Source organism: Chaetodon auriga, chromosome 9, assembly GCF_051107435.1.
Source record: "Chaetodon auriga isolate fChaAug3 chromosome 9, fChaAug3.hap1, whole genome shotgun sequence".
NCBI lineage: Eukaryota > Metazoa > Chordata > Actinopteri > Chaetodontiformes > Chaetodontidae > Chaetodon > Chaetodon auriga.
Window position 1 is genome coordinate 17335123 of NC_135082.1, and position 26733 is coordinate 17361855.

Below are 26733 nucleotides of genomic sequence, written 5' to 3' on the forward strand. Positions count from 1 at the left end.
CATTTTGGGTCTCTCTTTACAGCCATTCACTTCACTTCAAATGAGGTGGCAAAAGTGCACAAAGGATGATCTGTGATTGAACTGATTAAAGAAAATGGATGCACCTGCTGAAGTTGCTTGTGGAATAAGTGCACAGTTAATGTTTAATCAGTGCAAAATACAAAACACACTGAGGGATAATCTTGGTGCATATGCAAAGTAGAACTGCTCCTACAAATGAAATAAAATCATTTTCACTGATTACTAATTTTCAGTTCCTTAGCTGCATTGAAATATATATAAAAAGTTATACTCACCAAGTAAATAATGCAAATGCAAATTTCAGTCATTAATTCAACGAGAAGAGTCAGAAAAGTGGAAAACAGACAAAAAAAAGAAGAAGTGAAAGTGAGAGGAAGAGCAAGCAAAACAAACATTAATGAGGAGTGAAAAACAGGGTGAGCTTGTTTAAGAGGAGAGAAAGGAGACAGACGTGAGCAGGCCGAGACAGAAGTCTGTCGCTGAGTAATGGTGGACTCGTGAATGAGGGCTGTTTAAGACTGCGTGGGGGAGAGAAAAATTAATCATTACTCTTACTGTAAATGTATAACAGACCCAACCTACCCATAAAAGTCAGCAAATTGCATTGTGTTTGAACACCCGCAAACACATGAGGATGAGATATCATCATACAAGATGGAGAGTAGCCAATAAGAGACATCATCCAGCCTCAACGCACTTCAGCCTCCTCACACTCAGGCCTCTTCATTCCTGCCTCTGCTGTCACATTTTCCAAAAATACATACCTCTCTTATTGAGGAATTTATAATTAATTGATCAAATAACTAAACAGACAGACATGTAATCATCGCTGATGTACCCAAGAAGCATAAAAAAATAAATTTCTTCCTTTTCTTTCTTTCTGTCTTTAGAGTGAACAAAGAATAATTTAGACTAAAGGTCCCTCTAAATCTGATAAAACTATAAAAACATTTATGACATCTACTCTTTGGACCCCTTCTTGTGTACAGTCCAGGTGAAGAAAGCACAATGAACACATCTATATCCACAAAACAATAAATCTACATCCCTGTGAGTAAGAAACTGGGAGGGTGTTTGCAACTAAGCACATTTACTCAAGTACTTAGAGAAAATTTCAAGGTAATTGTACTTTACCACATTATTTACTGTGTGGTGCTTTATACTTGTACTCCTCAGAGGCAAATATCATACACTGTATACTTTACATTATTGTTCATTGTTATGCACGTACATTTTTTTTTTTTTTGATTAGCTCTATCTCAAGTAGTGACAGAAATAAAATGCTGCCCACTCATTCTTGCATCAATAATTAACCAATATAGTTGTATAGAATATACAATGACACAACACACAAACACAGGTTTTAGTTCTAAACGAGTATTTTTTTTTTTATCTAGTACAATTTTTACTGACGGATCTGAGCGCTTCTTCCACCAGTGGCAACATAAATTTCAGCGAGTGAATCCAAGAAACTGGTGTGAGAGGATTAGCTTTCACTAAGAATATGTGAATATTGCCAAGTTTCATTAATGTAAAGAAGAAGAAGAAGAAGAAGAAGAAGAAGAAGAAGAAGAAGAAGAAGAAGAAGAAAAATAGGAAGAAGAAGAAGAAAGACCAAACTGGTCCCAAAAATGATTTTCGCTTTTTTTCCTGCTGTTCCATTTGACCTATGTTGGTTCCCGTACTGTTGAAGCGGCGTTGACCGATGTGTGAGTAGCTAACTAACGTTGTCCTCATGTATATATTAGCTGATATCGCCTCTAGTATACATAAAATAACACTTCTGTGTGAATTTGCATGTGTCATACATACAGGCATTAATAGTTAAAGCGACGGAGCGCGTGGGAGAGCTCCTGGTCGTTTTAGCTAACGAGGCTTCACAGCTAGTTTTCAAGCTAATTTGAACGTTAGCCATATTAATGCTAATTTTAGCACTCAGCATAACGATAGTTATGGTAATATATCGCTACAACTAGCGAGCAGGGGTAAACAAGTGTTTTGTCCTGCTGTTAGTGAAGGAAAGTTTAATGTTTGTTCACGTAGTGTTGTACTGTAGAATGATAATGTAAGTGAGCTCCTTCACACATGACTGAGCTAAAGAATGAGCTGCTGTGTTGACTTAAGATAGTAAAGTGGCTCCGAAGAGGGCTGGCTTCATTATTGTGCCTCGCCATCTGCTAACAGCTAATAACAATCGTGCTTCAATATTCCAAGATGAAAGTTGAGAGATCGCTTGTTCATGTAAGTGGTATATATACATCTGTTTCAGGTCAAAATGGCAGAGCTAACAACACTGGAGAGCCTGCTGGAGATGGGCTTTGAGAGAAACAGAGCGTGAGTTACACAAATCTAAAAACCGATCCTGGTCAATCGGGTTCCTAGATTAGAGACTGATTTCAAAGACATGGAAGTAAAACATTATCTCATGTTTTCAGAGAGAAAGCAGTTGCCATCACAGGAAACCAGGGAATAGAACAAGCCATGGACTGGTGAGTCACACTCACAGAATGTGCTGCCTGGATTGACATGGGCCTCTCGCTTCTCATGATCACCAAAGTGTGATGTGCCATCCTCAGGTTAATGGAACATGAGAACGACCCAGACATCGATGAGCCCTATGTACCGCCTGTGGGGAATGTCCTGGGAGGAGGAGGAGCAGACAGCCAGTCCACCACAGAAGAGCCAACGCTAGCAGACACCAATAAAGGTCAGCACCTTGTGCTTTTTGGGGAGGGAGGAAGAGTCCTGATCGTGTGATGGCAGCAGACACCACCGTAAAAGTCACCTCGGGTTCTGCAGTATGACAATGTGTAGCATAAGACAATATAGATCTGTCTGCCGTCAGATAGTGGACATTGTGAGCAGTATTGTTATTCTGTCAAGTCTGTGATTTTTGCTTTGATTTGTGGTTAACAGTAAGACATTTCACCACGATACAACTCTTTCTCTGTTTCTTTCGCTTTCACTTTGTCATGAGGGTATGTTTTGACTTCAGGGTCAGCAGATGGAGATAGCAGCTACAATGATGAAGAGAATACAAAGAGGCCGATGACAGAGGAGGAGAAACTTGAGCAAGTTAAAAGGTCAGAGTGCACACACCATTGACACCATCCCTCCAGAACTGTACGTCCAACTCACAGCTTCTTCTCCTGACATGACATGGTTACTTTAGCACATTTAGATATCACTGAAAATATAATCTGTGACTGTTAGGTTGGTGCTCGTAGCCAAACGTCTTTGGAAATACTTAATTTTCTGGTCAGTAAGCTGACGCCTGTGTCGGTGTCTCTTTTTCAGGCTCGAGGAGCTGATGCGGGTGAAGCAGGCAGAGAGAAGAGCACGAGAGAGGGAGGAAGAGTTGGAGAGGGAGAAGCAGCGGAGGAGACAGGGCCAAGAGCTGCAGCAGATTCGCCAAAAGCTGCAGGAGGATGATATGAAAAAACTGGCCGAGCAGCGCAGGAGAGAGAAGATGGAGGACAAACTGGCGAGGTATGGGATCCAAAAAAATGCAGCTAATTGATTGAATGCCATCCTTTCTCATATGTGAAATAAACAGTGGAAATAATTGAATCAAGGAAAGTTCAGGAGGGAATCCACTGAAGACCAGAATTGAGTAACAGATTCACTTTAGACTGTCATAGTTTGCAAATCCTTTGAACTGCTGTACATTGTTCACGGCTCTCACTGTGCTGCTCGTCTTTGTTCCTTTCAGGCAAAGGGTCAAAGAAAAGATAGCACGAGACAGAGAGGAGCGAGCACAAAAGGTAACCCAGCCATTGGTCGACTGATTTATCCGTTCACTTAATTTTTCGCTTTTAAAAAAAAAAAAAAAAAAAATACTACTATTGGAACCAATGTGAACTTTTTTCTTTTCTTTTTTTTTTTAAACATGTTCAGTTTGGAGGTGGTGGACCTGCGAGCACAGCCGCATCGTCCCATCCTGCCCAGCCCAGCCCCTCATCACCCACCAGTCATGGCCCTCCACCCACTAAGAAGGAGTATGATGAGTCCAGGATACAGGTAGAGGCTTGACACTCTGCTTCACTCCACTGAAGCAAACGATGGAGAGGAGTGTTTCACATTCTTTGTTTTCTGTCATGAACGTGTCTGTTTTTGTATTTTACTTGTCATATTGTGCCACACATTGTCAGTGGGAGTCAGGTCTGGACTGCAGACAGGCCAGTCTAATATCCACACTCTCTTAGCCATGCTGGCGTAACGTGTGCAGAATGTGGCTTAGCGCTGTCTTGCTGGAATAAGCTGGGACGTTCCTGGAAAAAGTCATCAATTTGAAATGTGAATTCATCAGACCTCAGCTCACTTTCCATTTTGTCAGTCCACCTCAGCTGAGCTCAGGCCAAGAGAAGTTTCTGGATGTTGATTTATGGCTTTCGGTTTGCATGGTAGAGTCTCAACTTACATTTATAGATGCAGCGACAAACTGTGTTTACCTGCAACTGAAGGCCACGTAATAATGTCCTTTCTACAATCATGTCGGCCTTTAATGTTCCAAACAGGTGTTTTTGGAGCATTCCACAACTTTCCCAGTCTTTTGTAACTCCTGTCCAAACTTGCTTGAAACATGTTGCTGCATCAATTACAGAATAAGCAGATATTTACAAAAATCAGTCAAGTTGATGAGGTAGTTTGTAGTTTTCAGCAACAACCAAAAACTCTCTCCTCCATCGTTTCCCTCATCCATTGCCCACTGTTTTCTCTCCTTCATTTGCTCCTCCACTTCTTTGCTGTAAAGGTCCGTCTGCTAGACGGCTCGACCATCACGACTGTCTTCAAGGCCCAGGAGCCGCTGGCGGCAGTGCGTGTCTACGTGCAGATGAACGGCAACACGCCTGAGGGTCAGGACTTCACGTTGCTGTCGCCCTACCCACGTCACGAATACACCGAACTGGACATGGAGAAGCCCCTCAAAGAACTGGGTGAACACTGGGAGGGGGACTGCATTTAAATATAGAGCTCATTACTGTAATATACGTACCTCGACATATTCTCAGTGTCTGTGTTTTCTTTTCTGTATAGACTTAAAACTGACCTTTTTGTGGCTTTCCGTTCTGTCTTTTTTAGGTTTGGTGCCTTCAGCTGTGCTGGTTGTTACCAAAAAGTGAGATCAGGAGGATCTGCTCTGTGAGCCTACCTCACCACCTCCTCTACATCAACACAAGAGACACCAGAAAGAGATTGATCCAGGAACAGAGCTGCCACCCTGCAGTATCACCCATTAAGCCAGTTAACTGAACTAAAGCAGACAGATGCAGCTCCAGGCTGTGATCCGATTGTGTTAAATCACATGTAACGAGTTTTTGGACAAGTAACACTGAAAAACAGTTCCCTCACTGATTGATGTCTCATGCCATTCTGGGCTGACTGATGCCGCTTGTTATAGATTGTTTGGTGTGCAGTGAGATGGACAGTGGCTTTTACAGTGTGAAGCTAGCTGGCTTCTGATGGATACTGCTTCATGGTTTTCAACAACATTTAGAAAAACCATACAGCACAAAATTGTTCAATTTTAACCTGATCCTGACATCAAAGTACCACACAAGACCCACTTGATTGGTTCTGAAGGGGCCTTAAATGTACTCCCCATGATCTTCCTGATTTTGTGACACTCTGCCATTTTTTTTTTATAATTTTAAATATATTGACAGTTATGTCTGCATAATCACCAAGAATCTTAAAATAAAGCTGACTTGGAGAATTCTGATGGTGGGCTGGATTTTCTACAAATCATACACTTTAACTTTCCTTAAAATACGTCCAGTGATATTCTATATTTTTCATTTTGTCAAAAAAATCTCATGAAAAGAACGAAACGAACAATGAATTGATTCAGTTTGTGTAGTCAAAACCTGATTCTATATATCTCATTCCTCTGTGCCATAGAGCTCAATTGTCCAAAAACTACTAAGTCCAGTAGTTTTAGGAAATTATTCAGCCTTTTTTTTAAATTTTTTTAATGAAACTATACATTTGTGATCCCTTTGTACAGGTTTATGTCCTCAGTAGGAACAAAGACAGACATGTTTGACATTATTTGTTGGGAGTATTTTCATGTGATTTGCTGACAGTAAGAAAACTAGAATACTGGCAGCCTCATCCTTTAACACCACGTATGACTACAGACAGCTGAACAAATGCACATTTAACAAGGTTGTGTGGGAACTGTGGGAAGGTCCTGGATTCACTGGTCACTGCTGATTATCTTGATTATCTGGATTGGTCAAACTGAGGATTGATATCAGAGGGGGGATTAATGAAACTGGTGTAACATATTAAACTAAACTCTCGTCCTAAATGAGCCACTGGTGAACTGCAACTCCATTACATGCAAAAAAAAGCAATTGTGATGGTAACTTCAGACATTTTGACACGTCACAGCACGAGAAGCACGGGTGGAAATAATGAACTGAACGATGGCTGCTTCAGTTTGAAGACCCTGGTTTGTAAATGCTGGCTTAGTGAAGTTACTGGGGCACTTGAATAGAACAGAGGCATCATAAATGTGAGCTTTTCCCACCCTGACAAGTCAAAATGTCTGCTGGGAAAAAGGCCTATTGGTTTATTCAGCCAGCGGGTTTCAGAAGCTGCAGTCCTCACCTTAATGTCAGATTATCAAACTAATGGGCAGAAAAATGAAGAGGAAGGCTCATTTCCTTCTGAATCTCTTGCACTCCTTCAGAGTGCCACCAGCCTGAAGCAAAAGTCCATTAAATTCACTCAAACTTTCTTCACCAGAGCCTCAAATGTCTAAGTGAACCGTTACCAGTGATCCTGTAAGAACATTTGAGAGCTTGTCCCACACGTGAATTTAACAGACGTTTGCTTTTAGATAGTCGTGCACTAAAGGACCTCAAGAGATTTAATGTAACGGAACCAGTCAAGCCTGCTCCGTCCTTTGTTTAGCCAATTAGCTTGATAGTAAGACAGCTGATGCCTCTGAAACCTGCTGGCTATGTGGATATCCAAATTGGGTGATTTTGTGCAAATGAAGCGCAGCTGAGACACGAGCCGAGCTCACGCTTCAGCCTTTCCTCCCTGACTGACCAAGAGTTTGCCTTTTTAATGAGCGCGACGCCTGATTTTTCACCCTCATTATATGGGAGCACGAGCAAACAGACACAAAAACTTTCTGTTGTGACACACTATAAAACACCTTTATATACATTAGAAAAACAACAAATATCCTACTCTGGAATGGTACAAAATGTCCATCATACACCAATGACTTTAAAACAGGAGCAAAGGGGGTCGGTTTTCAAACAAATACAAAAATATTTCTGATTAAAATGAGAGACACTGATGTACTGAGAATGGGGTCACGGTTTCCTTTCATCACCTTTCCACCTGTCCCTCAGAATCAACGCTGAAATGACACGACATGCTAAAACCGCTCCCGCCCCGTGTTTAACCAAATCCAGGACAGTGAGGAAACTCAGAGGAAGGACGGAGAGGAAAGGATGCTGGGATGTCATTTAGCGGGTGGACCGGCAGGACTGTTGTTCAGCTGAGAAGTCATTCGGAGTCAAACTGCTTCCTGTGGCCTTTTTGGTGTCACAGTCGCCGTCGCCCACCTTAGCTGGGAGGATAGTAGCCCTGGTTGTAGTTCCAGGTGTTCTGGTAGCCGTAGCTGCCGTACTGCTGTTGCTGGAAAAGAGTCACAACAGGTAATAAGATTCTGTGGTTCTCAGACACAACAGCATGTTTATATACTTCATATATTCATCCTCTACTTTTAAAATCTCGTTCAAATCTCAAATCCTACCTGGTACCAGTTGCCGTACGACCCGTAGCCTGACTGTGCACTCATGTCGGCGCCCATCACAGGTGGAGGGGGTGTGGTGATGGGGACATGCGGCATGGTAGGTGGGGCTTGTCCGGACACAGCAACAGCAGAGCCGTCGTCGCTTTTGCTCAGCTTCTCTGGGTCCTCATCCCTAAAAATCAACATATTATAAACTATCTCCATAAAAAACAAATGCAGACTTGATTTAGGCACCAAAAACAATTCTATATGTGGATTTCAGAGTCGATTCTTCTGGCTGTTATCAGTTTCATTTTGAGTGGGCTGCTCCTTCCCCTCTCACCCGTTCTCTGCTCCTCTCTTTGTTCCACCCAGCTCCTTCAGCAGTTTCTGGTGCTCCTCATACACAGACAGCACACTGCAGCGGACAGACACAGTGAACAACAACAAGACGATGACCGGTTTGTCAGGTACCAAATATCTGCCAATATCTGAAGCCCTCTGTTGAACTCTGACCTCTGGATAGAGCTGCTGTAGTCCTCTGCGAACTGCAGGCCTCTCTGTGAGAAGAGGATCTTGGTGTGTGGGGCGAGGGGAGCTGCCAGGGCTCGCGTCACACACTCCTGCACTGCCTCAGCTGAGGCCCAGGGGTCCCCAGACACCTCCAGCTCCAACAGGTTCAGGTGCAGTTTATCATTATCCTGACAGAGGACACACAGAGAGACAGAAGCAGTTAAAGAGGAGACTTACTGTGTGTCTTATGGACTAACTTTTGGCCTTTTACCTCTAAAATGTTCAAACATGAAGATACGTTTTTAGTTTGCTTTTTATTTATTTCTTCTTTTATACATAATCACAGAATGTATTCTCTATAAAATACAACTGCAAATGCTTTGGGGGACGACAGGCTGAGAAGGAGAATCATGAAGAGTCTGTGATGGTGCTCATGACTCACCGGACTGATCTCCAGCGCCTCCTGTAAAACCTTGCGGGCTCTGATGGGGCTCCTGCCCAGTTTCAGCAGCAGACGAGCCAGCTTGATGGAGTAGAAAGCGTGTAACGTGGGCTTCTCTTTGGATTCGGCCACCGCCTCCCGCAGCAAGGCCTCCGATTGGTCCAGCTGGCCTGCTCGTCTCTCTAAAGCCGCCCTGCGAAGACGGACCACTGCTAACCCTGGCAGGGTTTTCTCCAGGGCTTCAAGCACTCGCCGGGCCTCGGTTAAGTCGCCTGATGGAGAACATGAAGGAGTTTTCATGAATGCGGTGGCTATAAAATATGGAAGATCAAACAACACATACACAGGCACCGTACCGTGCCTCTCCTCAAAGGTGGCCCAGTGCATGTGGATGTTGGGTTTGTGGGTCAGGTGGATCTCACAGGCTCGTTTGAAAACAGCCCGCGCCTCGTCCACACTCTGCAACTCCAGGTACTGAGTGTACTGAACAACACACAGACGATACATGTTACACAGACATCACACATACACACATCTGTGATCATGTAGACACACAAACTTCTCTTTTTAATCTCATCTCACAAGAGTACATGCACACTAGACATTAACACACACTAAAGTGTAAATATGTGTATTCTTTCTATAAATACGAGTTAGAAACACATCGTTCTCCTCACCCTGGTCCAGAACTCCTCATACAGGGCGCAGGCGATCAGGCAGCGCTCAAAGAGGATGCGAACCCTGTGATCATCATGGACAACGACCGCAGCATCCTCTGATCCTTCCTGTGGCTGAGCTGTGACCTCTGACTCCTCTGCGGCTGCCTGGTTCGGATCTAGTGGGAGACAATAGTGTCAGGAGCGGGGACGCTTTCAGATGTTAACGCAAAACTGTGGAGGCACTGAGACGATGACAGCGGACAGCATCTTCACCTTGGTTGGGGTCTTTGGTGTCCGGGTTGAGTTGCGCGATCTCCCAGTCCAGGTAGGAGTGCCAGGCCCGCAGCTGGAGGCGGTCGAGTGGCTTGACGTGGAAGTACGGACGTTTGATCTACAGATCAGAGAAAAGAAAACAGATAGAAAGTGATCAAAATGTGGAACAAGTTTATTGCATGTATATAAAAAAGACAACAAATATTTACAAGAAAATACAATCTGAATCTTTTCAGGTTAAACTGCAAACAATACCATCAATACTTTGTTTGGCCTTGAGCACAAAGGCAGAACAGAGAATTTTGTTTCAGTCGTCAAAGTTCCAGATACAGAACCTCAAAATGATGTTTCTGTAGAACACAATAAAGAAATGTGAAGTACTGAAAGCTGGCACTAAATGCTGGTTCAAAGTACTCATTGTTTGATCGAAAGGTTTCTAATTTTGGCAAAGTTCTTGGACAAATGACTGTTTTTAGACCTTTTCCTGGAAAATGCTTCCAATGTCATGCCTTGATTCTGAGTTTCCAAAGAAGCAGAGAGACAGCGAATGAATGAGAGAGGGAGGAAAGGCACAAGGTGGAGTAGAAATGAGACAAAAACTCACAGCGTCTTCAAAGTGCCATCTCTTGCGGACTTCTCCCTCGTTGTCCTGGTACACTTTGTCCCTGCGAACCAGCACTTGTTCCCTGATCTTCTGCATCAATTCCTCCTGAACGCAGAGAGCAGAAATCATTAATATAACCTCTTTCATTTATGTCTCATGAGCATACATATCCTCAGTCAGGTGTTACTCACTGTGTCTGTGTCCTCAGGCGTGGCCGGCTCTTCCTCCCCCGGCGGCCTCTCCTCCTCCTCCTCCTGGGCCTGTTCAGCGCGCTCTGCCTTCTGACTCTGGCGGCACGACGCCCTCAGCTCCTCATACTCCTCCGGGGGAAGCACCTCTTTGGGCTCGTGGCTGTTCAGGTGTTCCTTGAACCTGACGGAGAGGGTGGAGGGGAAGACGGAGTAAGGACGTGAAATTAGATTAATGGGAAGAGAAAGTTTGAGCAAAAGGAGAATATTAGAAAGATCATAATGTGTGTGCGTGTGGTCTTACTTATCGTAGTGGGTGTTATAGAGCTGGGTGGGGACACTGAGGACTCTGTCCAGCACAGCCGTTGCATTCCTCATGTTCCCCTGCTCCTTCTCCCACTCAACGTAAAGATCCCATAGCCGGTCTGAGTGGAAGTCCAGACCTGCTGCCTGAACCGCATCCTCAAACACACTGTGGGTTAGAAAACAATTAAAACAGCAACTTAATTGCTTTTTCCTGATATCGTGTCTTCAATTTCTATTTTTATATCAGTGCTGTGCATGAGGTGACCTGGCAGACTAAAATATGTATGTGCATGAGAACGTTCATGTACCTGCGAATCCGTGTGGGCGACTCAGGCAGATTCATGTCTAGTGTTCCCAGCAGCAGATTGATGTAGTGGATCCAGAGATCTACACTCAGAGGGATTGCCTGCAGACCCTGAATACACACCTGACACACACACAACAATAAACATTAGCTCATATAAACCTGTGAAAAACACTTAGGCATAAAACTATTCTTAAACTATTCTTCCTGTGGGGAAGGAGGAAGAAGGGGAAGAATAGTGAACTCTTTCTCCCGTCTTACCTCCTCTGCTTTGTTGTTGTAACCTGCGCGGCGCTCCAGATCAGCAAATTTCTTCCAGTAGCCGTAGCAAAGAGGGTAGCGAACAAGGAAGGCCTCTAGAGCTCTGCGTGAGGCTGTGACGTGACCCTGAACAGTTGAGACAAAAATGAAGTCCTACATTGTTCAAGACCAGAATGTTTTGTGGCCTAATGGGGGCGCTAGAAGTCAATATTTCAAAGTTTAAGGTATTAATGCATCATTACCTTTCTTTTTTTCTGAACCTCACCTCTGTCTCTTCAGTCAAAACAACAAACTCTCACCTCTTGCTCACAGTACTGCAGCAGGTCGGTCCAGCCGGTGAAGTCTTGAGGATTGTCTTGAGTGGCCTTCCACAAACGCTCAAAGTCTGCAGGCAGTTCCCCCTCTTCGTCTTCTGCAGCTGGGGGCATGGAGAAGGAAGCAGGGTCGGGGCCTACAGGGGCCTCGGGGGCTTCTGCAGCACTGCCATTCTCGTCCGACATCTCAACCATCTCAGTCGGAGGAAATGCAGGAACCTCAGCAGCCTCCATGGCTAAAGAGGAGGAAGATCAAAGGTAAAGAGGACAAAAAAAATCTCCATTTATATAACCGAAGGGCATTATATAGGTATGCCCTTCCTGTTTGCTGCTACTTTTCACCATGGTTTTAGACATTTTTCATGAAACTGCTGGGAACATTACAAAAGCAAGATGCATGCGACTGACTTTACACTCAGTGTATTGCTGAAGACCCAAGGAAGCGCAGTGCCAACTGTGCAGTTTGGATGACTGACACTCAAGAGAACTGCAAGCAGCAATACTGGAGGTCAAACAATCGGCCCAGAATGAACAGGCACGTTTTGAGGAGGCAATGCACCGGCGATAAAAACAGGAAAAACTACTGAAGCACTGAACGTACTCTTAGTTGTTTGTTTGGGAGGGACATCATTTTTTATCAATCTCATCAAGCTTGTTCTTTGTGGAGATTAAACACGCAAAACTACTAAAAATACAATTAAGCTCCATAGGAAAAAGGCACTGACCACATGAATGTGATGTGATGTAATTCATGACCTTTCCAATTACTTTGTTTAGTGGACAGTTTTATAGAAAATGGCCAACAGGTGTCCTGACAATAACAAGGACAACCATGTGTGGGAAACCCCCCCCCCCCCAACATTTTGCTTACACACACAGAACAAATACTATTATTGCAAACTGGGACTGAATCAATTAAGAAACTTTAAACATTGATCTCATTTTAAGCTTCTGGTCAAATCCAAACAGGCTGAGCTGTGACTGATTTGCAAAATAAAATCTTTTCAGATTACACTGAGCAGTCACACCATCTGAACATGGAAGTAAACAAACTACTACGCGAAGCCTGTGATTCACACGTGACCAAAATATTCAACAAAACCAAACCAAATCGGAAGTTTTAGACTTTTATTCTAGAAACATCAGCCATCTAACGCCACAGCGGTAGGTTTCATTCATTAAAAAGCTCATTGCATTGAGTTTAAACGGGCTGGTTCTCGCTGCCTTCAGTGCCTTTGAGTGCTTATGAACATAATTGCATTAAGCTGTGACAAGGGGTGACACGCATCCGCAAAACACTTCAAAAAATATCACGGGTAAGTTAGTTAAAGTTAGTCAACAGAAAACTGTGCTGTTTCGTGGTGTGTGGAAATCACGTTAGCCTAGCCTAGCATGTCATGCTTGCCCCTTAAAACAGGTTCAGTTGGAGCCTTTATTCCAAAGGCTTGCAGATGAAACTAAAGCCAATGAATATTCGCGAAACGGCAAAACTGTATATTGTTAATTCATTAATGTTAATCGAACTACCTGGAGATTCTTCAAGCTCCCCGTTGCCGCTCATCTCCTCACAGCCTTCCGCCGCCATGATGAGAAAACGTATCGTTTACGTCATTAATGCGCGACAAGACACCGATGAGGTAAATGAACTGCTGTGGAAGTAAAACAGCTTCATTTACTCATCACTCAGAAACAATAACCTATTTTTGTATGATATTAGAAGACTTTGCAACGCAAAATGTATTTATTTAACCAAATCCAGTCTTGACATTAGCAGTTCTTGGTATCTGAGAAGTTATTGTTCAACTTTAGCAGGACACAGGGAAGTTAAGGGGGAAGTCCTTGCAGTTTACATGTGGCTGAAGGAACTGATCAATAACCTGCCCTTGAAAAATTAAGTTTCTTGTTAATCCGCGGGCTCCAGTGTTTAAATTTTAAATTTAAATCTCTCTGAAACCATGCTAGCTTTTACAAACTGTCTCATTAAATGACTGAATTGTAGTAAGGAAGGAACCATCTCATTTCAATTAAAACCAGGGACTTGTTTTACATTTGGTCAACTTTATTTTCACTTGGTCTCATCTTTTAGAGTACATCTGACAACTTTGATTGACAGCCGAAGTCTGTTCCTTCACTTCTGTTTCCACCAGTTCAAGCCATCGCCAACAAAACTGTAGCAACATGTACATTTATGATCATAAAAACAATCAAGGAGACAAACTCAGAACAAAACTCCTAAAAGGTCAGATGATTTGACTAGTCAGGACCCAATCCAGAGTCTCCAGAGAATCATCTGGAAATTCACGACTGCTCAGTGTGCATTTAGGATTTTGTTCTGTGTAAACCAAAAGAAACTGACATTTGCTTGTGAAACACCTTTCAAGGATCAGATGTTACTTGTTCATTGAGATCCAAATGACACACTGGAAATCCTGGGCGGTCCTGACGTCTAGTAACACATGAAAATCTAAACAACTTACAACTCACTCTTCCTCAAGTGCATTAAAAAGAATCTAGTAAACGACGCTGGAAAAAGAATTTGATAAAAGAAAGAAAGCACGGTGAAAGGATGATCCACAAACATCAGTGGTTCAGTCCCCTGAAATCATTCCCCGTTGCCAAGTTTGTTCAAAAGAACAGCTGAAAATCCCCTCTCTGCACAGCAGCTGAACGACCTGATCACTCCCAGTGTGAAGCTATGAAAATGAATCATTGCCACACACACACACACAGACTCATCACCGAGGAACTCAGGGAGAGGCCACACAAGAATGAACTGGCCATGATTGGTAAGAAAGACGATTTCTTTCCATTCTGTGGCATCAAGAAATGTAAGTACTGCAGGATTAGAGTTAACGGTGGAGCCACACAGCTGATTGTTGGCAAGCTCTCCCCAAATATATGAAATGTAGGTAAAGACGGCAGAGCTCTTAGCTGACTGAAGTGCTTAGTTTAAAAGAGGGATGGAATGAATTTTTGAAGAGTATCAAGTCAGAAACAGATAGAGGGAATCACCAGCAGGTGGAGCATGTGCTTTGAATGTGAACCTTCATTTTCAATTGCAAACACAATCATCTCTCTTCTGAGGCTGACTGGATGGACAACTAAGTGGACAGTTAAAAAAAAACAAACAAACAAGAGTGCCTGAATGTTTTCTTCCTCAACCCTAAAGATTCACTACAATGACGTGAGTTGAGCTGCTCAGCTGTCATCCATCTGAGAAATGAGACAAACATAAGTGTCTATCTAGTAGCAATCCTTTTTGTTGTTAGGTATTACGGTGTGACTGAACACAATAGGGACATGGCAGAGATGTTATGTGGCTCAGTTTGATTAACAGGTCTAGTTGGACTTATGCACGTGTGTGTGTGTTTCAATGTGTTTGTGTGTTTATATTCTTTGTTTTCCATGATGGCTATCCTGTTGCTTTAGTTAGTCGTAGGTATCAGTGTCTTGTGTCTGTTCTCTCCTCCTGTTCAGTACGGTTCAGTCATTGTCCCCCCTCCTCCCCCTCCTCCTCTCCCGTCTCCATGGTTACTGAAGCGTCACGGTCCAGTCTGCCCCTGCGTTCATGCCGGGCTTACGGAGCGTCAACACAGACATGGAGGCATCAAAGTCAAACTCCAGCTGGCTCTCCTGACCACCTGCAGAGCAGAAGAAGAGACAGACAAGCGTATGTCAAGCACAGAATTAGTGAGTGAGTTTTGGCAGCAGTTGGCTTGTTGGTGAATAAACGAGACATGAGAAGATGATGTTCAGGAGCAACAAATCATAAAACTCAACATTGTCAATCACCTGTGTGAACCCATTTTCATTTGGCACAAACAGAAGGGCAGATTCCCTTCATCCTGCCTGAGTTACTGTATAAGAGATACTCACCAACTATTTAACAACCATCTCTTTCTAAAACTGTGTTCACATGACATCAACTCGTTCCACTGCATCACAGCACTGACGTGTGTTTCAAAAACCAGTTGAACGACCTCTTGTCAAACAGCTAGTGACCATTTAAGCAGATTCCTCTGAGCAGCATTCAGTCAACAGCTTTAAATGAATCAGCCTGAGAGATTTCAAAAGGTGGGGTGAATCATTCTGGAGACAGATTGTTGCTACTGCCATCCCTCCTTCACAATGTGATTACACGTTAGCAGCCCACATTTACCGTCCCTCTCACTTTGCTTGCTGCCCCATTTAGAGAGCGGGGCTGCGTACAGACGCACACGCAGAACAGTTAGCGGACCGTGAGAAGATATTTGTAGAATTTAAAAATCTTTCTCCAGAAAGGCTCACTCCACACTTAACATGAGTAATGCACTCACCAGCATTCTTCAGGGTAACCTTGCTGGGCTTACTGGCTCCCAGTATGACAATGCGCTCGATCCAGGAGTGGGTGGAAAACTGGGCGTCTGGAGCCAGGTTACTGTGGACCAAGCAGAGACACGGATTTAATAATTAAGAGGTTTACAGTATTAAAATGATAAAATAACCCCTGTAATACAAATGAAAAATGGTTCACCGCTTAACTTAGTGCCTCATCTCTAGTTTCAATGCTGTTTTTCTTTTCTTTCTTTAATTTTATTTGAAAACTGCACTGAAATATCTAAAAGAATTTCTACTTTAGGAGACATGTTTTCTACTGAACTGAAACAGAGAGCACTCATCACTCACACAGACGAGAGGACGTTGTTGGCAAAGGACAGCCTCCTGTGGATGAACGCCTTCTTTTCATAGTTGAAGGTGTGACCATCGTCTATGTAGAGCTCACCGTCTGCAGTTCTCTGTCAGACAAAAGGTCAGAACTCTAAGTGTGGCAATGGCGCTTGGCATGCAAACGTGTCAAAACGGCAGTTTGTACAATTGAGTTACCTGCGGGTTAAGAGCCACAAATAAAGTGTATGGATCGTGCTCCATGCAGGTGGAGGACCTGCGAACTCGAAGCTTCCGGGGAATGATCGAGCCACCACGCTGGAACACCGGGATCTGAAAAGATGACCCAAAGTTTCATATTGAAACCAGAGAAGAGGAGGAAAAACATTAGCCATTACAGGATCTAGAAATGTAGATGATTTTTGATTGTAAATCATCTTCAAATCATTTAACAGATATCTCTGTGAGTCTTACAGAGCTCATGGTAACAGGGATGTAAAGGTTCTGGGCTCCGTTGTGCTTCTGGAAGGTGTGGACATCAAACCAAACCTGAGGAACCAATCAAACACACAAGACAAGGTTTCTTCAAGACCAAGAACACCTGAACCTGCTGTCATGTTACTGGCACCGCGTCCTATAAAAACACCTTTTCTCGACAGAAAGACACACAAACTGTGTCCTCTTACCTCATCTTTGCCAGGCAGGTAGGCGGTGACTCCCCTGGCTCCCTCCTCAGTGACTGGGTGCACCAACAAGTCTCTCCCTGCAGAGAGTTGAGTAAAGTCAGTGGACCTGATAATCGTTTAGAATCATTCTAGCTTTCCCTCTTGTACCTCAGCTGTTCCCACGCTAAAGAGAAGCAATCCACGCCCAACACACGGCATCATCATATCAGCACAATAACAGCAGTGCTCAGTTATTTGTGATTTGGACAATTAAGGTGCAACTCTGCATTTAATTCAATCAATAACTGGAGGCAACTTGGACCATCAGACATCAGTTTTTTTTTTTTTTAAGGAAATTCCTACCTAAAATAAATTTTTAAATAAAGGAAAAAAATGTATAACAACAAATAAAACTCGGCTGAGGAACACATTAAAGTTTTGGTGTTTCGTGTCTCACCGATCAAGAACTCGTCATCCAGAGCGAACGTAGCAGGATCTTTGGGATACTCCACCCACAGTGGTCTGCAACAGAGATACAGACATCAGCTGAGTGCCATGACTCCACAATATCTTCATCTGCATTAAAGCATATTACTGAAATCCCTATTTGATGGATTACACTAAAATCACACCATTTCGTAACGATTTTGTCACTCAACCCTACAGGCATGAGAACAGGAAAGAGACACAAACTGTATTTCCTGCCCAGTCCCCACCTCATGACAGGCTGTCCAGTCTGGTGTGCGTGGTAGAACAGCTGGTACCAGTAGGGCAGGAGGGTGTAGCGCTGGCGCACCACCTCACGGATCAGCGCTGTGTTTTCCGGGCCAAACAGCCAGGGTTCGCGGCGGGGTGTGTCCAGGTGGGCGTGGGCCCTGAAGAACGGCTGGTATGCCCCGGTCTGGTACCAACGCACCAGCAGCTCAGTGCTGGGAGACTTGAAGAAACCACCAACGTCAGCTGTGAGACAGATGAGGTCAGCGTTAGAGTCAAGTCTGGGATGTTCAAAGCCTGATATAAATAAAATGTCAAGAACACAACAACCTCTTGACATCTCCTGTTCACAGATCTGATGGCTGGAACTGGAGAGGTAAACGTCTGCTTCATTTACTGAAGGTGCACTGACATAAAGCACCTGATCTTCAGACTCAGATCACATGACCGTTATATATAACTACAGCTGATTACCCGGGGAACCTGTGCTCTCACCATAGTAACGCCTCTCAGTGCCCGTTTCCATGACCACAGTAACAAACGCTCTGGCGAGGACTGAGTCAGATCATCTTCAAAATACAGATTTTAAGCATTTCCTCCCTTCAAAAACCAGTGAGGAGCACAGTCCTGCTCTACTGTTGTTTCTATACTTCAGCAAATTTTCTGAACAGCTAAAGCATGGTGATGAAGAATATCTCCAAAGACCCATATGGCACTACAGTTTGCAAGAGGTTTTGATGTTATTCGTTACACTAACTTAATTGGCTAAACTCTGTGTAGCCAATATATTTACTCCAAGACAAACTAGCAGTGAAACAGCCGACTGGAAAGCTTGAGGAAGGACTCACCACCACAGAAAGAGATTCCAACCAGACCCAAGCTCAGACACATGGGGATAGAAATCTTCAGATGGTCCCACTCAGCAGCATTATCTCCTGTCCACACAGCACCTACACACACACATACACACGCTTACTTTAGTGCCATCAATAAGAAATCTTGGGTTAAATTGTAATTTGTTTTGTTTTTCACGCTAACATGCTTTAATTTCAGTTAAAGTAAAAACTTAAAGCTTACCGTAGCGCTGTGAGCCAGCAAAGAAGGCTCTGGTCAGGACAAATGGTCGCTCAACTCCCCCCGACCTCTGGATCAGACCCTCTGCTGTGGCCATTTGCTGTAGGTTGTACACAGGATAATCAGTGGAGCAGAGGAGGTGCTTTTCTCCCTGTCATCTGATTTTTAGAGTTTAGTTTTGGTTCTCTTTTAAAGCAAATTGTGAGCTATGACAATAGTAACAGAAAGGTTCACAAAGCCACAGACAGCTGTGTGCACTCACCACGTAGAAGCCGTACAGGTTGTGCACATCGCGGTGCTCCCAGGCTCCATGCATCGCATCCTTGTGCATGGTGACCTCCGGCCCATTGAAGACCGACGGCTCGTTCATGTCATTCCACGTATACAGGTTCTCCATGCTACCCTGGAGAGCGGAGCAGATGTGTGGACGTTAAGTCTTGAGGCCACACCAACCATATTATGGAAAATGTGCCATTTTAAATCCACGAACAGACTCAATAAACCTGCACACTGAAATTGCAAATGAAAAGTGGCCAATAGCAGACAGCTGGGGCTGTGGTTGGCAGCTCCAGAGTGAGAATATGCTGACATTAGGTGTTAAACAAGGGTTTAAAATGAGGAATTCTCATCAATGTCAGCGTATCTGTATCTCACTTTCACATGTGGTTGCAGTTTACTGACTGAAAAGAAGTGTCCTGGAAACTCACCTCGTACTGATCGTAGGCGAACATGCTGGCCCACCAAGCCCTCATGTCTGCACGAGTGAAGTCTGGATAGCTGGCACTACCTAAAAAGGACATCATGAGTCCCAGGGAAAAACACGAAATACAGACAGGCCATGTGAGAGAAAGATTCACTATAATAATGAGAATCTTAGCTCACTGAGAAACATCACAATAAATTATTTTCCTCTGTAAAGATCTCGTTCCTAAACATATATTTACAAATGTATTTCTGACACATTTTCTGGTGATCGAAGTTGAGTTGTCCGTCTCTTACCAGGCCAGCACCAGCCCTCATAGTCTCCACCATCTTTATTCTTGGTATAGAAACCCCGAGAACGGATTTCATTGTGGATCTTGTAGTTGCTGTCTACTTTGATATGAGGGTCCACAATGGCCACCATCTATTAAATAATGAAAGAAATGAGAGCAGAGAGTGTTAAAAGTGTAAAAAATGCCTGATCTTTATCTGCAACTGTCCAGAAATACTGGGTTTAAACTGGTAGTTGAACCCCCCACCCCCCCGCCCCCCGCCCCCTCAGTGCAGCTCTAATTTGCCATCGGTACCTTGCGTTTCTTCTCCACAAGACCCTGCAGCATTTCCTTTGGTGTCGCAAACTTGTGTGGATCCCAGGTGAAGTAGCGCTTGCCATCTGTGTGCTCGATGTCAAGCCAGATGAAGTCATAGGGGATGTCATGCTCGTCAAAGCCTGCATCCACTGCCTGCACGTCCTCCTGGTCATTGTAGTTCCAGCGGCACTGGTGGTAGGCCAGAGCAGCCAGGGGAGGGAAGGACTGGGTGCCTGATGGACGACGGGAGGAAAGAAGACAAACACTGGTCTTTTATTGGGCTACAGATACTCACACTGGTATCAGGTACTAAAACATGTTCAAACTTAGTCTTGACTTCATCGTTGGTGATTTTCCTTGTAAGAAACTTGACTTGTTAAGGCCTGTTGAAAACTGAGCAAATGCCTCTGTGTCTAATGTCTCAATGACCGCGGTGCTCTCATGCATTCAATTCTGTTCATAAGTACAAACTTGATTTAAGTGAAAAAGAAAGGTTTAAATGAATCAATTGTGTCTCTTCATTGAAAGTCTCAATGGCCAGTCATCCATCCTCCTACCTGTGAGGGAGGCGTACTGAGAGAAGACGTCGGTGGGTGTTGGTCCAAGCATAATGAAGACATCAATGATGCCGCTTTCAGAGATCCAACGCACATCTGTCTGTGGTGTCTCACTGGAGCCCTGCACATAATCCAGCATTTTCCCAAACACAGTCTGGGAAGAGACACGAGTGAGTGAAGCACTGGACATTTGGGCAGCAGACAGTTCCTACCAGCTATTTTTGACCCAAACAGTAACAGGAACTAAGGCAAAAGGAAAAGCGGCGTACCTTTCCAGCGGTGTTGGAGCTGATATCCACCCAGGTCTCAGCAGCGTTGAGCCAGAAGATGCCCGTGGTCCGCTGGGCGTTGTGGGCCAACATGACTGGTACAGCACCGTAAAGGGCCATAGGATTATATAGCTCGTACTGGAACACATCCAGGTTGTAGAGCCGATACGGATCTCCATTACTGAAAGACAAGACCACACACTCAGGCCTAATCCCGACCACACTGACTATTGTTCGCTTAGCGTCCAATGTAACAGAAATCTCAACCTGCATATGTACAATAAGACTTGTTGACACTCACTCTGTTGTTTTGAGTCTGAGGTTGTCTGCGTGTTCTGGGATGCCGTAGACGTGCTCAACCCCCGGCAACGAAAAGTCTAAACTAATAGCAGATGGACCTGTGAGGCAAGAGCAACCAAGCATCAGTTAGAGGAGGCAAAGTAGAAAGAAAAACCACCATTTCCTCACAAGACATGTTTCAGACATAATACTAACCTCCCTCACTAACAATTCAGTTCAAATTATGAGTCAAAATACAAGTGGTACTTACCACTAGGTTTGCTGTCTGAGTGCGATTTAAATGTTTCCTCCCACATCCCGTCTTCTACTTTCTCTTCCTCTTCTTTTGCCGTCTGGCAGGCAAACAGGGAGAACAGAAATGCAATTCATAAGAGGAGACGTAGGCCGAGATACAGCACAGAAATTTTAACTAAAGCGAAGGAAGGACTGTGTGCTTCAGTGTGTAGTACCTCGGGCTGGTTTGCCGGATCAGCCTCCTCTTTCTTCTCGGCATCTGGGTCTGCCTGACTGCTCCATGGCACGGAGAATGGAGGGAGGGGTGGGGAAGGGGATATGGGAGAACAAAAAGAGAAGTGTCACTTAAGCAAAGTCATGCTATCCTGTGACGAGTAACAAAACATGAGGAGTATAAGAAACTATGATAAAAAGGAAAAGGACATACAAACAGGGAGGCTGATGAATGCTCCCTGAATTAACAGTGACAACTAACAAATACTCTACATGGTCTTGAATTACTTAAATGACAAAAGGGGACTGAGCAACTCCCCACCTTGTGGCTATTTCAAGCTAGACATTATGGGATAGGACCTCTAGAGGCTTCGGCATGCAATGCCCACGAGGCTCCTTACAGAACCAGCTGACACCAAGTGCATCCGCCATATAACATGGGGGTAATCGAGGCCATGGCACTGCAGCAAAGATCCCTCAAAACAAGCCTCAAACTGCTAAAAATTTGGTAGTCACGTACAGCTGGGGACGTGCATGATCTGCGACAGTGCGCATGCAAGAGGCAGTGGTGCCAAAATGGGTTTTGAAAGCATGTTATGCCATATTCATATTACAGCGGAACAGCTAACTTACAGACAAACAGCAATTTGCAAATAATTAAAAGAATACTTCACATATTATAACTTTGGCAAGTTTAAAAAAAGGGGGGAGGGGTGGGATTGACATTAATGCAGCAGATCCAGCAATATTGTCTTTTTTATTCCACAAACTCTTTCTGCTTGTCAAATCCAGACCACCAACAGTTCAGCTGAAGACTCCGTCGCGTTATGCAAGTAGCTGCTAATGTTCCCTTGAACCACTCGTCTCAAGCAGAATTGAGGAGCAGGCTGCAGGTCTGCTGAGATGACCTCTCTCTAACTCCACAAATCCAGATTTTGTTGATATCTAAATTTATAGTCTTCAGGCCCAACTGACATGGACTCAAGTGGCATCAAACAAGGCAAACCATCAGTCTGCACACCTCCCTCTGAAGCCACACAAGCCTTCACACAACTTGTTTTTCTCCATATTTAGTCATACTACCTAAGAGCTGTAAACAGATTTTGATGTGTGACAGTGGAGTTCCTCTTTAACACTTGGTTCTAAATATACCAGGAAAATGGACTTTTTCAAAGACTTGCAGGCCACAATGTGAAAATTAACAGTAGTCTGTCACTATTCAGACTCAAGCTAATTGTTCATCCATCAAAAGTTTTCATTTGGTCTCAATATGATGATACATATTTGTACAGGTTCACTCAGTAAAACTAGTCATTAATTTAGCCTCTATCTTAAAATGCAACCATGCCGCACAAACCAATGCAGGACTGTCACAACACACCACAAACAACAATGAGGAAGGCTCCCACAAAAGCTGCTTTTCCGCAGTAATGCAAATATGGCTTTAGAGCTCAAACGGATCACTGTGTCAGAAAAACTGCAGAAACTGTTGCAATTAAGAGAATTATTACTCCTCAAACTGGAACGCAAATTAAAGCATAACCACAAAGAGAGATGTTGCTGCTGGGTTTGGGAACTGGGCTGCATTATCTGAGAATAAGACACAAACTATTTGGTGGGACACAGACTACATGAGCGAGGACAGAAAAGCTTTCATCGCTTTTATGTGCCTTCTAAACTGGTCCACACCTGCTGCCTCTAGCTTTATTTTTCCATCTATGGCAGTTAGCTCTCACTGTGAGCTGAGCAAGCGTGACAAATCATTTCAGCTAACATAACTGGTCAAGAAACAGAGTCAGTCATGCAGTCGTGTTAGATCTGCTGTAGTGACACTATGTAGATGATTTTGTTAATCAGACACTGATCTGACAAGACGGTGGGGCACAGTTAAATCACCGGTAGGCAGAGCAGAGCCTACGTCATTCAGGTGAACGTGTTTTTCATGATCAGGATGATTTTTCTTTGTTTCATGAAATAAGACAAAAAAAATCAACACCCTAAGAGGCGATTATTGTTTAAATGGTTCTTTGAAAACATGAGGATGATAACAAGGGGCTGGATGACCCCTTGATTCTGGATCGAATTAAACACATACATGCACACACTCAGCCACACGCCTCTCTCATTCTCAGTCACATTTATTTCAGGGTAAACATTGTGCTTGGTGTGATGGGAGTCCCTACACTTTGTCACTATTGGCAGCATTAGCACAAGGAACAGAATACACACTTACAAATCTTAAGGGACTTTACCTAGAGAATACCCTCTTGATATTATCCCACACGCTAGCCACTGTGCTAGTTACTTTATAGGAGAAACTAGGATGATAGGGAGAAGAGGACAGAACAACGAGTCAGAGACAGTACTCAAAAAAACAAACCATTTCATGGGAACAAAAATAGAAATCATCCACTGAGTGACGACGTGGATTAAAAGAGACGGCTGGCATTTGTAAATGTGTGTGCATGCGCGGCTTCTCACGTGTCCTTGCGCATCCTCAGGTGCTCAAAGGCCAGCAGGCCGCGAGAGTTCAGCGACATCAGCACGTCTCGCCCTTCCATGATGTCCAATCGGAAGGGCCGGGCGCTGACGATGACCCTCTGGGACTCCGCCCCCAGGGACAGCACCACCCCATTCTCGTCCTGAGACAAGAGAGACAGGCTGAGGCAGAGAGAGAGGGGGGGAGAGGAAAGGGAGTTAAAAAAAGGACTCGGTTTAGAAAAAGGACAGAAACTCAAGAACTTATTTATCTACTCACTGTCTGCTCCGATCTTGCATATGTTGTAGGTTTCCCTTATTAAGTCCTGAACATTTGAAATGAGATTCTGAGTAATGGAGCCAGAAAGCAATTATCTGGAAAAAGCTGGCTCTTTTGCTCCACCCAAAGAATTTATATTCAAAATTTCAAGCATTCCTGCTACCTTCCATTCGAGTCAAGCTCTGTGGGTCTCATTCCTCGACCCACAGGAGAACATGTGGATGTTTTTCTTTTCCTTATTTAGATCTGTGTGTGCTGTTTGTTTAAGACACATTTTTACTCAAAAGGCCTTTTTCACATTGTATTGTACACTTGTGCTTTCCTAATGTGCCATGCCAAAAAGCCTGCTTTGCCCAAGTCTTCTCTGTCTACTTAAAGACAAAAATCACTGTAAATCTGTCCGTCCTGTGAGAGAGCTCTCACACCATACAGCCAGTAACACCCTTGGGAGACTTACGGCTCAGTAGGTGGCTCCCTGATGAGCACGTCTGGGACCTCATAGCGAGGCTTCAGAGGCTTCAGCTCGTTAATCTTCACCCTCGTTATGTTTCCCTGGAGACGGTAGAGCTCGAGCAGGAGACGCACCTGAGAAACAAACACAGACAGAGGGGGACAGGGATGAGAGGGGTACAGGAGAAGCAAAGGATGGTACAGAGGAATTTCATTATCATCTCAAACATGACAGCAGAGGTCAGAAAGTGGGGTCAGCCAAGATCCAGTTTTCTCAACACTGCTGTCCATATTAGGCATGTGGTTTTGAAAGCAAAGAAGGGAAACTGGTAAACTGGGCTATCATGGACATTCACTAAAATTACTGAACGGAAAGGAAGGTCCAAGAATAGGCTTAACATATGCCCATATTTATAAAGACATAAAGTTAAGCAGTGATCGCCCATTAACTCCCCCAGTGTGAACTGCTTTTCTATGTGATTTACCTTATTGTTGTCATTGATGAGTTGCAAGGTGAGTCTAGTGTTGGTCAGCTCCATGGTCTCCAGCAGGGCTCGATAGGGAGACTCACCAGGCTTCAGGGCTCTCTGACGCCTGTTTAAATGTAATAACAAGAGTGGACACCAGTGATAAATCAGTACCCGTGTGCTTTCCTGAGCCAACACTCACTTGAAGTACATAAATGTATTATTGTTTTCCATATTTTCTATCTTGCACTCACTTGCAGAAGGCACTCTGGTCACAGGTCTTGAAGTTGCCCCTGTCCACAGCCCACGTCCCACTGAGGGACAAAGCCAGCCAGAGCACCAAGACCGGCACCATCCTACAAAGAAAACCAAGCAGACAGCCTAAACTTAAGAGGGATCAGGCTATTTACCGGTCACCTCTCCAATTCACTGACTCACATTTGGCTGTGTAATTATCAAAGAGGACCCTCGACTAACTATAGCACGTATACAGGAGGTCGACTTAAACAGGACACACACGGGCAGGAACACACACCCGGACTTTGGTCTCTCTGTAGTGATAAAATGTGTCCTCATGTGAAAGCCAGCGCCACACAATGTCACCAGTAGCTTAACGTTTAACCATTTCCCGTTTCCTCATCCTGCTGCAGCGACAGTCTTTATATATTGACTCTTACAGCGTCTTTCGTGTAAGACGTCGAGTCTGAATGTAGATTTCATTCATTTCTAGTCCAAATAACGTTACTTCTGTCAAATCCGGGTGATGAGAAGTGCATTGAAATGATGCCAACAGACAGCATTAGCTAACGTACCAGCTAATGTAGGCTAAAGTTAGCTAGCATTCAATCGGATTTCTGGCGAAATACGTCAGAAAATGGCCACAAACTGCTGATTTGACAATTATAAGGCGTCAGACTTTCCCCAGATAAACTAACGCCTGATTGTCTGACGGCTGTGTTATCGTTAATTATCTCTTTGGATCAGGATATCGTGCTAACCTTGCTGACAACGGTACAGGCAGCCTCTCAAGCCGCTAATTCAATTGGGGGGGTGATCTCGACATTTCCAGTATGATTTTCCTTGGAGGCCGTGAAACTCTGAAACGGTAAGTTTACTTACACGCTTACTAAGTGTGTACCCACAGCGATAATCTATGCCCTCCCACGCACTGATAATAAATCAAACAAATAAAAAAAATCGCGATGAAACAGCGGACTTGCTTTGTCTTACCTTTCAGTGAAGGTGGCCATCTTGATTATGCTTCCGTTTGACTCCGCCCATTTCACTCCGCAACAAAGATCGTTAAAAAGTAAGATCTCAACTGACTGAAAATTTTGAGCGTTTATTTAAAATAATAAAGATAATGTGAATGAAAGTATCCAGATTACAACCTTTTTTGTCTTAATCATGATGTTATCTTTTATCTGACTGACGATAAAGGGAGGATGTTTG

General features: G+C 43.9%; 3 protein-coding genes across 4 annotated transcripts; 1 reads left to right on the top strand and 2 right to left on the bottom strand.

Annotated features, from left to right (window-relative positions):
* Positions 1-1648: 1648 nt before the first annotated feature.
* ubxn1 (UBX domain protein 1) lies at positions 1649-5743 on the top strand. Its single transcript, XM_076739149.1, has 10 exons — positions 1649-1730; positions 2291-2355; positions 2457-2510; positions 2598-2728; positions 3017-3104; positions 3319-3510; positions 3734-3785; positions 3919-4041; positions 4775-4958; positions 5104-5743. The coding sequence occupies exons 2-10, from the start codon at positions 2297-2299 to the stop codon at positions 5142-5144; spliced, it is 924 nt and encodes a 307-aa protein (XP_076595264.1). The 5' UTR covers positions 1649-1730; positions 2291-2296; the 3' UTR covers positions 5145-5743.
* Positions 5744-5984: 241 nt separating this feature from the next.
* LOC143325812 (pre-mRNA-processing factor 39) lies at positions 5985-13243 on the bottom strand. The gene is made up of 15 exons (XM_076739148.1): positions 13172-13243; positions 11630-11880; positions 11331-11456; positions 11074-11192; positions 10764-10931; positions 10463-10643; positions 10272-10376; positions 9668-9785; positions 9413-9570; positions 9092-9218; positions 8736-9007; positions 8297-8481; positions 8124-8198; positions 7802-7973; positions 5985-7683 (listed from the first exon to the last, which is right to left on the bottom strand). Exons 1-15 carry the CDS (start codon positions 13227-13229, stop codon positions 7612-7614), a joined length of 2187 nt encoding a protein of 728 aa, XP_076595263.1. The 5' UTR covers positions 13230-13243; the 3' UTR covers positions 5985-7611.
* A 445-nt stretch (positions 13244-13688) lies between these two features.
* ganabb (glucosidase II alpha subunit b) lies at positions 13689-26560 on the bottom strand. 2 transcript variants are annotated; one of them, XM_076738989.1, is made up of 25 exons: positions 26512-26560; positions 25536-25637; positions 25300-25408; positions 24822-24949; positions 24088-24267; positions 23859-23924; positions 21609-21666; positions 21410-21491; positions 21161-21257; positions 20860-21040; positions 20591-20744; positions 20031-20266; positions 19741-19867; positions 19449-19528; positions 19004-19144; positions 18745-18841; positions 18516-18617; positions 17670-17913; positions 17411-17475; positions 16975-17051; positions 16763-16837; positions 16508-16621; positions 16310-16419; positions 15961-16061; positions 13689-15285 (listed from the first exon to the last, which is right to left on the bottom strand). In XM_076738989.1, exons 1-25 carry the CDS (start codon positions 26529-26531, stop codon positions 15176-15178), a joined length of 2856 nt encoding a protein of 951 aa, XP_076595104.1. In that variant the 5' UTR covers positions 26532-26560; the 3' UTR covers positions 13689-15175. The 2 variants fall into 2 exon arrangements, with proteins under 2 accessions (XP_076595104.1, XP_076595105.1); XM_076738990.1 differs by lacking the exon at positions 23859-23924.
* Between the last annotated feature and the right edge of the window lie 173 nt (positions 26561-26733).